General features: G+C 39.8%; 1 protein-coding gene across 1 annotated transcript in view; it reads right to left on the minus strand.

Annotated features, from left to right (window-relative positions):
• The window catches only part of grik3 (glutamate ionotropic receptor kainate type subunit 3), a 132,023-nt gene that overhangs the window by 34,709 nt on the left and 82,307 nt on the right, over nt 1–15,007 (minus strand). Inside the window, exons 9-10 of the mRNA XM_026284710.1 lie at nt 14,324–14,437; nt 393–596 (exon numbers count right to left, since the gene is read on the minus strand). Coding sequence (XP_026140495.1) covers nt 393–596; nt 14,324–14,437 — 318 coding nt within the window. The remainder of the gene's footprint in view (nt 1–392; nt 597–14,323; nt 14,438–15,007) is intronic.

The following is a 15,007-nucleotide window of genomic DNA, read 5'->3' on the forward strand; positions in this document are numbered from 1 at the left end:
CTTGAGAGAATTGGCTGGGGGTACATTGAGGGGAATCAGCTTTCAGCATTGTCTAGTTCTGCTGACTCTGTATAGGCATTTAAACGTGTATTTGCTGTGGCAGCACTTGCCGCTGTGTCTTCGCGGTGTCAATGCGATCCAAGTGTGTCCTGTCACCTTTGCAGCATGCATTTTGTAAGAGGAAGCAGTATTGGAGCGAGCAACATGTTCAGCTAATTGCATTATTGTGTCATCTTGCCATTTTGTTTAGACATCAGAAACCAGGAGAATGTCTTTATTAAAGTGAAAGGCATAATTAAAGACGCAGGTACTCGTAAATCTGACTCAGCAGAAACAGCATTAGTGGTGTTTGTTACTTAACTGCTATGATGGTGTTCAGTTTGAATACTTACGTGTTCCATGAGTTCCTTTATCATCCCATTCCACTGGCCTTTATCATCTTGAAATCCATACTTTCCATCAGGCACCAGGTGGATCTCGAAGGAAAAACCCAGAATGCTGGCCAACTCCTTAAGCAGGTCAATACAGAAGCCCTCAAAGCGGTCATTGCCGACGAGTGCCTTGTCAGACTTCTTAAGCATGACATATGGCTCCTCCTGTAAAAAATACAAAATATCCAATGAAAAGCATCTTCAAATGAGCTGAGGTTTCTTATTTGGTTTGCTGCACAAACACCTCGCTGAGTGAGAGTAATCCCAACTGACATCTGGCTGAGTTTCAAAGTCAAACAAATGTACTTTTTTTTTTTACATAACCCATATATATATATATATATATATATATATATATATATATATATATATATATATATATATATATATATATATATATATATATTAGGGGTGTAACGGTTCACAAAATTCACGGTTCGGTTCGATACGATACACTGATGTCACGGTTCGGTTCGGTACGGTTCGGTACGTTTTAGATACAGCAAAATGTAAAAACATCTCAACTTTTCAGAATGCTGCAAGCGCACCGCGGGTCATGTGACAAGAACTAACCAATCAGCTTCATCCTTTCCCTTAACAACGCTGAAAGCTCAGCCAAGATGAAGGAACAGCTGATCATAGTTGTATATGGATTGCAATTTTGAAATAAATTTAGTAGCAGAGCTAGCCTACTGCAAGTGATTTTTAGTGCTGCAAATCCATTTATCCTTTGCTGAAATTTCCGCGTCTTCATGGAGAGAGCACGTCATTGTTGCTTAGCAAAGGCAGACGCCTCAGGGGCGCTTCTGCCCGAGCGGTTTGGAAAGGAGGAGAAAGACGTGCCTAGCGTTTTCCATGCGTTTTTAGGCACGATATGTGAACGGCCCCTAAGGCGCTCGCTCACTCAGCACGCGCTGAAGGCTCGTTGCAAAATGTCTAATGCATTTAACAGACCAGAAATAGAAGATCATCTAATAACCAACAGGTCTGGTGTTTGGGTGCACTTTGGATTCCCTGTTAGCTATAATGTTGATGATAGAATGAATGGTAAATAGTAAGGTCTCATATTCGCGGCTATAATGTAAATGTAACGTAAATGTAGCCTACCAATCGACGCGGTGATGTCTTTTGCCCTGTTTGAGTCAGTTGGAAATGTCTGTCAAAATGCTGCGGGGGTTGTTTGTTGCATGTATGTTTCTCCTTTTTTTCGTCTTTTTTCAGATACTAACACACTATGGTGATGTCGGCGTATATGAGTTGACATGTTTCAAGTATTCCCACTGGTGTTTTTTTTTTTTTTTTATTCCCGTTGGTGTACCCAGCAGATGCGACATACCGTTGTTTTTTTATCCACCACTCTCTTGCCATCACCATTATAGCTTACAGGGAATCCAAAGTGCACCCAAACACCAGACCTGTTGGTTATTGGAGGATCTTCTATTTCTGGTCTGTTAATCGCATTGGCTATTTTGCAACGAGCCTTCAGCGCGTACTGAGTGAGCGAGCGCCTGACTGAGTAGCCTAACATAAATATTGCAGTTGGTGTTTTTTTCTTCTTCGGGGGTATCAGGGGCATTGCCTGTTACGTCGTTTGGGTTATTGGGCTACCTTGTTGAACGCATATCATTATATTTCACTTTTTTTTTTTTTTTATATAATTAATTAGTCCAACAAACCGTTCGGTACATAATGCGTACTGCATACCGAATCGAAAGCCTCGTACCGAACGGTTCAATATGAATACGCGTATCGTTACACCCCTAATATTTATTTATTTATTTATTTATTTATTTATTTATTTATTTATTTATATTTATTTTTTAAGTAAAAAAATATATATGTTTATATAAAAATTGCATCAATCAACTTCTGTGTCACTAGTGGCACCAAATTAAACTCTAGACTGTTTGTTTGGATGGCCTGAGACAGCAATGTTGGCTAACCAAATGATTTGAATATCAGGCTGGTCTGTCTCAAACCACTTTGAAGCAATTCTCTTCGGCACCCCAATGTTTATGTATAGTGTAAAGTAGTTTAATGATCCCATAAAATGGCATTAGATTTCAAGAAATGTGTCAGCAGATGTCATGATTTGTTGGGCTACATTAGGAAACATCAATGAAAATACATTATGCATTCCCATGTCTCGACCTACCTAGACATTATTTTACTCCAATTGTCCATGACAGTCTCTACAGGTCATTATTTTGTCTTGCCTTCTGCATTCCCTCACAATGAAGAAAGCTGTGCTATACATGAAAGACCCCAAGATGTTCCTGGGATTGGCTCATGCAGGAGAGCTGGCATGAGGTACTCAAATGTTGGCCAGAGAGCAGGAGAGAGAGACAAAACAGCCACAACCCTGGAGACACTGGTCCTGAGGGGCTCTCAAAACTGAAGCACTGGCCTTGTTGAGCTGAGTTACAGTGATAAGCCTATATTACCCTAGGATGTTTACGAATGAAACATGTTGGCATGCTTTACATAGAACATCTTCTATGATCCAGACATCCTTAACATGTAAATCCGGAATCCAAAATGTATGCTTGTTGGGAAGGACGTTTTAGGAAAAGCAGTCACATTGGTCAAGCCAGCTGTAATCGCCAGCTGCTAAACACACCTCTAGAACAATTCCCATTATCTGTGTCCATGGAAATATTTGCTAAATTCTAGCCATAATAATCCCAATTGCAGAGGGTTTGCCAATGTAATGTAATACCAATGTTGCAGAAACGGCACCATCAACAGATATTTAATGCTTTTTTTGTGGACATTTCAAAGTGTGGTGATAAAATGTGGAAGTTCAATACGTGACCATTCACACATTTTGAAAAATGTTGGTATAGGCACATATTGAGGCATTTGGATTATTACATTATGTTGCTCCAGATATATCTTGCCCCATTCAGAATTCAAAGGCTGATAATGGAGGAATATTGCTAAAATGTTAGTGCTCTACATCTTGAAACAGTAACAAACCCCCACACCAAACAGAACCCTTAGCCTACCTGATAGTGTTTACAAAAGAGAAATGAAAGCTTTCGAGCAAACTACTTTGTTAAACCCAAAACACACTGCACGATTTTAGCAATCCTGTAAGATCACTGCATGTCAAATTGTGTGACATGAATCTAATAGACTTGACTGCGATGTCTGTTTAGATTGTACAATGACAACACCTATTGACTTGTACGCTACAATGCACATTACAATAAAATAATAAAACGTTATTAGCATTTACTAGTGGTAAACCAAATGAGCATGATATATAACACTTTAGCAGTTGTGTTTTTATGTGCTGAAAAAAAGTGGAAGGGGTGAAAGAGGAAGGCATAAAAGCTTGAGTTAATCAGTTTTATACGCCAAATTGCGTTGATTTCATGTCGCATTTTTATTGGTTGGTCTGTAAATGTGGATTGTACCAGCAAACACGCTGCACAATGATTATGCTGTATCTTTGGTTGCAAGACCATGACAAAGGCCGTCTTTGAATCTCTCTCAGTATATGTGAGAAAAAAATAGTAACAAAGCTAGGCTATATATATATATATATATATATATATATATATATATATATATATATATATATATATATATATATATATATATATATATATATATATATATATATCTTAAGCCCTATTCGGACGGGACTAGTTTTACAGGGGGTCGTTAGAGAAATCTGCATTTCACAGACGTACTTGGTGATTTTAATCCCGTCCGAATCTGCCACATCTGTGTTTTTCTCACACAACCTCTGTGATAATTCCAGAGCAAATTACCTACCGTTTTTCAGCAAACTCAGTGATCCTCTGAGAAAACTAATCCCGTCCGAATGCGAATGTCTGTGATTGTCGGTGATATTTTATTTCACAACGCGTTTCCTTGTGTGTTTTGGCCAACGTGAATTACCGTAGATGCTCTTACCGCGCGGATGTTTGATATATTTGTTTAGCGGCAAATAAATAATAATAAAAAAAAAATTATGCAAATAATAAAATCAAGAGCAAGATCGCGTAAACTGTTAATACCGGCTATTGTAATATCAGCATCAGGTAAGATTACTCACGTTTGTTTATGTACTCAGTTACATAATGTTTTAATTACATTTAATAAAAACAAAGAAAAAAGGAAAACAAGTTATACTAGCCATTTAGTATTTATTGTGTAATAATACTAAGGCAATCATTCTGAATGAATGCAATGCACGCATACAGAGTGCGTGATCTCTGTGACGCCCAGATGCACAAATCAGACCCTCCCACCTCTGTAATAAACACGGAGATACAAGTCCCGTCCGAATTGGTACATGAAAATCACAGACGTCAGGTGGTAAGAATCAAAACTCAAACGTAGTTTAGAAAACTACTCCCGTCCGAATAGTGCTTTAGTTTCCTTTCACGCAGCACAAAATCAATTATATATATGTAATTGTTCTTGTGCTGTGTGAAAGAAAAAACAGACAGGAGAGAGTAGCATCATATTTTTCTTTAGGCATGTTTTACAAAAGCTCAATTTCTTTTTCATTTATTTTGTGAACGTACAGAAAAAAAATCAAACTTTTTTTTTTTTACAATTCCAATTGTCTTTATGACTAAAATTAGTAGTTTTTTCCACATTTAGAAGGAAAAAAAGTAAAAATCAAGTAATTGCGCTGGCGTCACATACGTGCACAAAGTTAAGCATTGCTGCCTTGACAATGCAGCCTGTTCATTGTCATAATAAAATACAGTCAGTCAAACATAAAGAAACCCTGCTCAGTGTATATATGTAGTAAAATATCGCTCAGTGTATATATGTAGTAAAATATCATTTATATGAAAATGTCTCAGGTTATGCAAGTAACCATGGATCCCTGAGAATAAGGAATGAGACACTGTGTCCTCTAGAGGGTGCTTTGGGAACGTTGTCAGTGTGGCCGGTGTCTGAAGTATGAATTAAATAACGACAATAAACTTGACACTGACAGGCGGAAGCCTATGACGTAAGCAAATGAGCAACTGTGGATATCAAAGGGCACCTGTAGAACACATCATTCTCTGTTTTGTCTGAGGAGACACAGGCATAATGCCGAAGAATGGCACTCATGGAACTCACGCTGCGTCCTCTAGAGGGTGCTTTGGGAACGGTATACCCATGTCGCCATGCTGAGGGATAGTGCCTAGGTAACAGTCTCTCCAAGTCAGGACTATAGGAATAGCATTCCTACTAATGAAAATCGCTAGGCTTTAAGTCATGCTCAAGCTCCAACCATCATAGACTAACTAAGAGTGGAGGTCTCAGCATAACGACTCTAACTGAGAGGAGACCAAGATACACTCAATGCCAGAAGCAGTTAGCGAGGCTCAAAAAAGGGCCTACACTCCTTATACTGCCCTAGGTGGAGCTCTGGGGAGTGGAGGCTTCGCGAGAAAGACTCTTTTAAACGAGAGAAAGCCTAGCACTCACCCTCTTAGAAAAGCTCTTAAGCGTGGAGGCCTCAGCTTGGCGACTCTTTAGAATGAGAGGAGACCTGACTACACTGAGCGCTAAAGACAGTAAATGAGGCTGCCGAAAGAAGAGCCTACCATCCAATAGTAATATCCAAGTGGAGCTATGGAGAGAGGAGGCTTCAACAAAATGACTCTCTTACTGAAAGGAAACCTACACACTCAATCCTAGTTTGAGCTCTTGAGAGTGGAAGCTTCAGCATGACGACTCTCTAGAATGAGAGGAGCCCTGACAACACTCAGCCCTAAAAACAGTTAGTGAGGCTCACAAAGGGAGCCTACACACCAATAGTACTGTCATAACGGAGCTATGGAGAGCGGAGGCTCCAGCAGAATGACTCTTCTATTTTACAGAGAGGAAGTCAACAGGAGCACCCTGCTCACCATAACCCTCCATGCTGAGGGGAGCGATGCTTCAAAGTGTGTTAGTAGAGACACAGTGGTTTAGTGTAGACCAAGGTACCAGGGTCTAACCAACCCAGAGAAAGGGGAACGAGTGAGTATGCGGAACCCTTACCGCACAGAATTCCAGACAGTGCACAGAGTTTTGTGTGCATACTGACCACTTATGTGGATTTCAGAATGTATGCCATGTGTTTCCCATGCACTCTTACCACTATAGGTTTCAGGAAGTACACGATGCTCCGCATGTGTACTTATCTTCCTAAGCACCAGATCTGGGGAGCGGAGGCTTCAACAGAATGACTCTCGAAATTAGAGGAAACCTACCATGCTCTTAAGAGTGGAGATCTCAGCATCACTACTCTCTGAAGCGAGAGGAGACCTGGCTACACTCAGCACTAGAGGCAGTAAGCAGGGCTCAAAGAAAAAGCCTACCAACTCATATCACTGCCCATTGATGGAGCTCTAAAGAGCGAAGGCTTCAGCAAGATGACTCACTTAAACGACAGAAAGCCTAACACTCAACCCTCTTAGAAAAGCTATTAAGAGTGGAGGCCTCAGTATGATGACTCTCTAGAATGAGAGGAGACCTGACTACACTCAGCGCTACAGACAGTTAGCGAGGCTCACAACAGAGGGGCCTACACCCCCATAGTACTGTCTTAGCGGAGGTATGGCGAGTGAAGGCTTCAGTAGAAGGACTCTCTTAGATGAGGGGAAACCTGTACTCAATCCTAGTTTCAGCCCTTAAGAGTGGAGGCATCAGCATAACGACTCTCTAAGATGAGAGGAAACCTAATCACACTCAGCGTCACAGGCAGCTAGTGAGACTCAGAACAGAAGAGCCTACACTCCTCTTACTGTCTAGGCGGAATGCTGGGGAACGGAGGCCTCAACAGAATTACTCTCAAAATGAGAGGAGACCTACCATGCTCAACCCTGGTAGGTGCAGTTAGCGAGGCTCAAAGAAAGTGCCTACAGACTCATATCACAGCCCATGACGGGGCTCCGAAGAGCAGAGGCTCCAGCAGAATGACTCTCCTACCCGCGAGGAGTTAAACAGGATCACCCTGTTCACCATAACCCTCCATGCTCAAGGTAGCGATGCTTCAAAGTGTGTTAGTAGAGACACACTGGTTGAGTGGGACCCAAGATACCGGCGTCTAACCAACTCAAAAAAAGGGAAAAGAAAGGGAACTATACTAATATGCGTAACCCTTACTGTACAGGAATCCAGACAGTGCACAGTCTTGCATGTGCACTGACCATTCATGTGGATCTTAGAAAATGTGCAAAGCTGCTAGCGTGCACACTTACCGCTTATGTGGATTTTAGAAAGTATGCAAAGTGTTCACGTGCACCCTAACAACTATGTGGATTTCAGAAAGTACACAGATGCCCAGACTGTGTACTTAATTTCCTAAGAATCAACTCTGGGGAGCGGAGGCTACGCTAGGATGTCTCTCTAACTGAGAGGAAGCCTACTATTCTCAACCCTGGTAGGGAGCTATTAAGAGTGGAGGTCTCATCATAACAAGTCTCTAAATTGAGAGGAGACCTGGCTACACTCAGCGCCACAGGAAATTAGCGAGGCTCAATGAAAGAGCCTACAAACTCATAACACCACCCATGACGAAGCTCTGAAGAGTGAAGGCTTCAGCAGAATGACTCTCTAAAACGAGAGGAAGCCTAGCACTCAACCCTCTTAGAGGGGCTCTTAAGATTGGAGGCCTCAGCATTATGACTTTGTGGAAAGAGAGGAGACACTCTCTTTTTTCAGGATTGCAAAAATAGAGGAGCCTACCTTCTAAACACAATGTTCAAGCGGAGCTATGGAGAGAGGAGGCTTCAACAGAATGACTCTCTTAAATGAGAGGAAACCTACACATTCAACCCTAGTTTGAGCTCTTAATAGTGGAGGTCTCAGCATAAACAACTCTCTTAAATGAGAGGAGACCTAGCCACACTCAGCTTCAAAGGCAGATATTGAGGCCCAACATAGAAGAGCCTACACCCTTCTTACTACCTAGGCGGAGCTCTGGGGAGCAGAGGCTTCAACAGTATGACTCTCTAAAATGATAGGAAACCTAACAACGCTCAACCCTGGTAGGGGAGGTCTTAAGAGTTGGGGTCTCAGCATAACAACTCTCTAAACCGAGAGGAGACCTGACAACACACAACACAAAATATAGTTAGCGAGGCTCATAGATATAGGAGCCTGCATACCAAACTGTCTAAGAGGAGCTCTGTAGAGCGGTGGCTTCAGCAGAAAGATTCTTATAATGAGAGCAAGCCATACACTCACACCCAACAACATTTTTCAATGGGACCTGGTTCCCGACCTTCAGACTGGGTTCTCATCATTAGCAAGGCCTCAGGGTCCCATTCCTAGCAGCTATGAGATTTGGGGGAGTGAACCGTGAGGACAGAAGGAGGCTAACTAGGTACTAATACCAGCCCCAGATGCCTTCCCCTGGCCTGTAGGCCAGAACCGTCCCTTTAGCCCCAGCCTTCTATTTCTACATTCACGCCTCCTCTGCGACCGATTCCTCCTAAGAGGAGGACTGCGAGTAGCCACACTAGCCACCTGGCCTGTCTGTGACCCGCAGACCAGGATGGGCCAGGTCCCTCCTTGTGCTTGGGCGCAGACATAGACCAGCATGGTATAAATGATTTATATGCTGCATACGCCTTCGCCTCCCTGAATTTACCGACCACCGTCTCAACAGATGTGCCGAACTATTCAGAGGGCGAAACCAGCGTATCGAGAAGAAACCATTTCTCTTTCTCCCGGATGGCTGCAAGGTTCACCCACAGGTACCTCTCACCATCGACGCCATCGATCTATCAATTGCGGCAGCTGTCTGCTTAGTTGCCCTGAGGGCCAGGTCGGTGGTGCAGCGCAACTTCGCTTCCACCTTAGGGGGGAGCCCCTGACCCTGGTTTAGGTACTTCAGCAAGTCAGCCTGGTATGCCTGCAGTACAGACATTGTATGCAAGGCAGTACCCGACTGACCAGCTGCCACGTATGCTCTACCATTCAGATGAGATGTTTCATTTAGTGGCCTGGTTGGCAGGGGCGGAGCCTTCAACATGGATGTTACCCCATCTGAGAGGGAGGGAGTATCAACGCATATCCATGCTCTCGCATCCCCTCAATGTTAGCACAACTAGTACGCTGACACTGATGGATATGGGCTGATATTGGTTTATTCCAAGTTTTTTTGATCTCATTTTGAAGATCAGACAAAGAACGTAGGCTCACGGGGGCTGAAGGATTATGTCCAAAAAGAAACCGCTCATCCAGTTTACTGTGAACGGTTTCCATTGTGTCATGCTTCCACTGCATGTCTAACCTAGCAGTAGCACGCTCCATAATCTCCAGCAATACCACATACACGGGGCAGGCTTGCTGAGAAAGCTCAGAAGTATCATCTTCACCTTCTTCAGCCAAATCCTGTTCACCTTGGATAGCAGCCAATGGAGCACTTTCTGCTGGATCAGAAGATGTGAGAGACAACACATGTTCTGACCGCAGTTCACCCTCTTCAGCCCGTGGTGATTGCGGGACATTAACCCCGCCTTCAAACATGTCAGCGAGCTCCATCTATGATCCCCACGATCTCAATCTCAGAGTCGCGGGGCGCAAATGTTTGTCCCAATTCCCTCGAAAAAAGGGACAAACGAGAGCGGAGCTTCCTCACTGAAAACCGCTCACAACACACGAACTGTTCCCTCGAGAGCAGAGCGCACATGCTCCTCACCCAAACACATAACACAGAGATTGTGTGCATCATCCGGTGTCAAATAATGTGGACACGGATCAGCACACTTCCTAAAAACATCTAGGATTAGACATTACCTCTGCTTACCACTCACACTTCACAAAAAACGACCCTGAAGACAAAAAGTGGATGATGTGCTCTACAGGTGCCCTTTTATATCCGCAGTTGCTCATTTGCTTACGTCATAGGCTTCCGCCTGCCTATGTCAAGGTCATTGTCATTATTTCATTCATACTTCAGACACCGGCCATGCTGACAGCGTTCCCAAACGCCCTCTAGAGGACATAGTGAGAGTTCCCTTTTGAAAGGGAACACTTGATTTCCTGCTGAATGAGTGACCCAGTGTTGGTTTCAGTTTCGTTTTATCCAAAATAAATGTTTTAAATTGTCGTTTATAGCTTCTTATATTTTCCTAAATAGGCTACCGTTACATTAAAAGAATTTGTTGTGGAGTGCCAGGAACTAAAATAGTCTATGTTCACAGTATTTATTATAATGTTTGTAAACATTTCACGTCTGTGTTTGGTCTATTTCTGAATGAAATAATACAATTCAACTTATACGCGGCTTGATTTTTGTCCTCTACAAAACCCTTTTTTCCTTTTTGTATATATAATTTACATATAGCACCTATTTAAATCATGTAGCAAACCTTTTAAAGAATTTGATAAATTACTGAAACACTGTATTACACTAAATTAACTTTTAACACTGTATTAATCGTACTTTGTGCGGCCGGTTAACATTTAACTGGTTGAAATGAGCATCCCTACCACCAAGGCATTGCCAATGAGCAACGGGAGCAACAGACATTGCCCTTTATATTCAGACATGCTGATCTATCAACACATAATGGATACTGAGCATGCGCAATATCACCTATATTGTTCACACACTTTCTGACCTACTAGATCTGCAGTAACAACCAGCAATATATATATATAAAAAAAGACATTCACTTGGGTGAACACTCTCATTAAATTAGCAGCAAAATAAGTACAGTACATATAATTTGTGAGGTATTTAAAAGCAAGTGACAGCAGAATGGCTTTTGCTTAATATTGGGGACTTATTGAGGAGGAAAATCATTGGATTAGTCCTTGGGAAATCAGATCCCTTGACCTGTGACATTTTTCATAATGGAGACAGATAAAGATGTTTTAATGAAGCATTATGTCAGCACCAGTGGTTATACAGTTATTTCAGGATTGCTCTATTTATTGCTTGCGGTGCTTCTGATCAAACTTCCTCAAGGTGACCTTCACTATCTGTCTGTCTCAAACATTCTGTGACATCGTTTTAGCCCTGACAGCATTTTCCATTTTAGTCAGAAAATACAAAATGCGGAAATTGTAGCTGGCTGGAAAATCCAAAGTATTCACCTTCCTCCCAGTATTAAACTTTATCCCAAATCAGTTTCCTTTTTTTTTTTCTTCATGAATTGCTTTATAGCATTATATATTGTTTACGCTCAAAGTTTGTCACAAATAATCAGTTTTTTATATTAGTATTCATATAATTTTAATAGAAATAATATCATTTTCTCTGTCAATAACATTTATTCTAATTAGTATCTATAATATAAGCATATTTAATATGTTGCTATTCAAAAACTTCAAAAATACACTGACTGTAGTCATTCATAGTAATTCATTGTAGTTAAAAGTGTGACAACTAACCCTAGTCCCCATACAACTATACAAAAATAACATAAGAACTTAAGCTACATGCAGGTATCAGAAAGTGTTGACATGCAACACACCTAATGAGAAAATAAATGTATTTATATATATATATATATATATATATATATATATATATATATATATATATATATATATATATATATATATATATTTTTTTTTTTTTTTTTTTTTTTTTTTTTTTTTTTTTTGATTTTGAACATTTGGACTTTTTAAGACTTTTTAGGTGTCAGTCTGTTTTAGATGAAACCATGAGCCATGGATTGGATGGAAGTAGAATGAAACAAAACTCTGTACAAGTTGTCCAATTATCTCAATCAAAAAGTTTATGTGGCCAAAAAAAAATATCATCTATAACAGTTACCATCTGTTCTAAGCCCCCAATCTGCAAAATTCCCTGAGGTTCAGTGGTAAACTTTTTTTTATACCTTTTCCCTCTTTTCCTGTATGAGCAGTAACAGAAATGAACCAGTCACAAAAGACTGAAGTAGGAAACAATCTGTTTAATCAAAGCAAGAAAGTGTAAAATGAGGCCTCCATCATTTGAGTGATCACATCAGACAAAAGTTCTTGGCTTCTTAATTGTCAGCTGATGCAATCATATGATCATATTATATCCCAAGATCCACAAATTAGGCAATCTCAGCACCTGTTTGCATTTTTTTCTGAAGGAAGTTGTTGTCAGTGAGCCTTCAGGATGTTAAACCATAATTTCTATTTGTCATAACTATTATGTGTGATGTGTAATTATTCATTTGTCTTCAATAGTTGTCACTTTAAAGTGACCCTTATTCAATACCCCCATATAATGCTTTAAATAATATATATATATATATATATATATATATATATATATATATATATATATATATATATATATATATATATAATTAAAATAGATAGACATTAAAAATGTGTGTGTGTGGTTACTATCTTAAAATAACAATACCCAGGACCTCTGCATGGTACAACAAAATGTCTGATTATATCCTATCAAGACCTTAACTCATAATTATAGTCTTGCTGCTCAATCCACATTTAATGACAGTGTTTATCCCTGTTGATAACTCATCTGCCTGTCCAGAATAAATCCACAGAGGCTGCTGTCAGTACCACAAAATCCCGAAACATTCCTGTGACATGCATAAATTCAGCCCTCGGGGCATCTGTGAGAATGCAGTGTTGAATGGGCACAAATTTATTTTAAGATGTGTCATTTGTGCTATTATCTGGCAAATGACATTGGGTAAAGCAGAATTTCACCCAGCATGCATCTGCTTGTAACAGTAAGAAGTTAAAGCCACGTCTATAGTAAATCTATGAAAATATCCTACGGAGAGAAACCAAATTAGAATGGGTCAGCATTATCCAATAAGTGCGCTGATTTAATTTTAAAATACATGTACAGGGGCTAGCTGCTCAAGCTTATTACTTATTTTTTAAAGCTGTCAATCATAATTTTCAAATCAAATTATAGAAATTAACACAAGTAATATTTTATTTGACAATGTCCTTATTTCACATAACATACTTTATACTTCTGTCCACTTTATCCTAAGCATGGGCACATGCAAGCAATAAACTGGCAGTGAGCAGAGTCACAGATACTAAAACAAAAACAGAGATTCTGAGATGGTTCACATATTTCAAAGTAGAATACCTGTCTGCAAGAAGTTTTTGTTTTTTGTTCTAATTTATTTTATGGGGGGGGGGGGGGTGCGGGGGGAGGGTTAAACATGTATGCAAACTCAGCATTTTTCCTAAATATCTGCAAACATTTTTTTTTTTTTTTTTTTTTTTTTATGTTTGAACTGATATATGTCCATATTAATAATATAGAAGTTTTGTTTCATGTTTGAACTAATATATGTCCATATTAATAATTTAGTATTTATTTCATGTTTGAACTAATATATGTCCATATTAATAATTTAAAAGTGTTTTTTTTTTTTTTTTTTCTAATCAAAAGTCATAAGAAAGACTTAAAAAAAAAAAAAAAAGACTTTTAATTAATCACATTGTAAGTAGTAGCACCTTGGGCTACATCAAATGCTCACTTCCATGTCCAGGAGGAAAATAAAAAAATAATGAAAATGTATTAATGTTTTAATATTAATTGTACTAAGTTACATTTCCTATTTCAAATAGGCAAACTGTGTTGAGAGCTGGTACTGTCTTCAATTCAGGAATTGTTATTCTGCTAACTAAAGCAGTCATGGGAGATTGTTGAGCCTCAAACTTTGTTTGAAACAGGAGGAGACATCTCGTGTTGTTGATTCAGCCAGGTCAATTTATTTCAAGGGACACTGAAAGGGACAGAGCTATTTGGCATTTCTGTGAGAGGAAATGAGAATCTGGAAACTTGAAAAGCAGCCCATACGCTGACCTGAAACAAGGTAAAGCACACTAGAAAAGATAGTGAATTTTGGAAAAAGAGTAAATTAGACGCAGAATGATAAACCAGGAGACAGAACGAGCGCTATACTTCACACATAGCCTCTCAATGACCTTACCAGGATGGTGGTGATGACCAGCGAGCGGTTGGAAAGTGAGTCAGTGATGTTCATGCCGTTCTGCCTGGGGACCTCGGTGATGTTCAGCCCCCCAGATGCACTCCACTTCCCCACCTAGAAAAGATGAAATTTATGTAGTCAGAGCATGTTTCACTTACCTGTGTGACCCATCCACATGGCAATAGCCCATCTGACTGCATTAGCAGCCCTGTGCTGAGCTCATCCAGAAGCATTAGTTGATTGGCTCTTCTGTTTTTATGCCAAAAGGTCTGTGCTTGGGCTCATGAGTAGCTAGGCCCTTGCATACACTCTGAATACATTAACATAGAGGAAGGGCAATTGCACCAAAGGAGATTGTTTTTCAATTCAATTTTCCAAAAAGAAAATGTTGAACAAAGGAAAAAGCAGAACATATGAATTATAATCAGGCAATATTGTAAAGGTGTTATTTATTTATTTTTCTGGTGATCAAATAATAGATTAATATGTACAGTAGCGTCAACTATAAACAAGCCACTAATTGGTTTATTTCTAAGTTGCACTGTAAAAATTTATTTTTCCTAATCGCTATTTTGGTTTTATTTATAGTTTTCCTGTAAAAATGTCTAAACATAAACTTTATAAACACCATTACATAAGACTTATGGTTTTGAATGAGTTCCAATGATTCTTAACTGCACATTG

The sequence above is a fragment of the Carassius auratus genome, chromosome 16 (genome assembly GCF_003368295.1).
Source record: "Carassius auratus strain Wakin chromosome 16, ASM336829v1, whole genome shotgun sequence".
In the NCBI taxonomy this organism is placed as follows: Eukaryota; Metazoa; Chordata; class Actinopteri; order Cypriniformes; family Cyprinidae; genus Carassius; species Carassius auratus.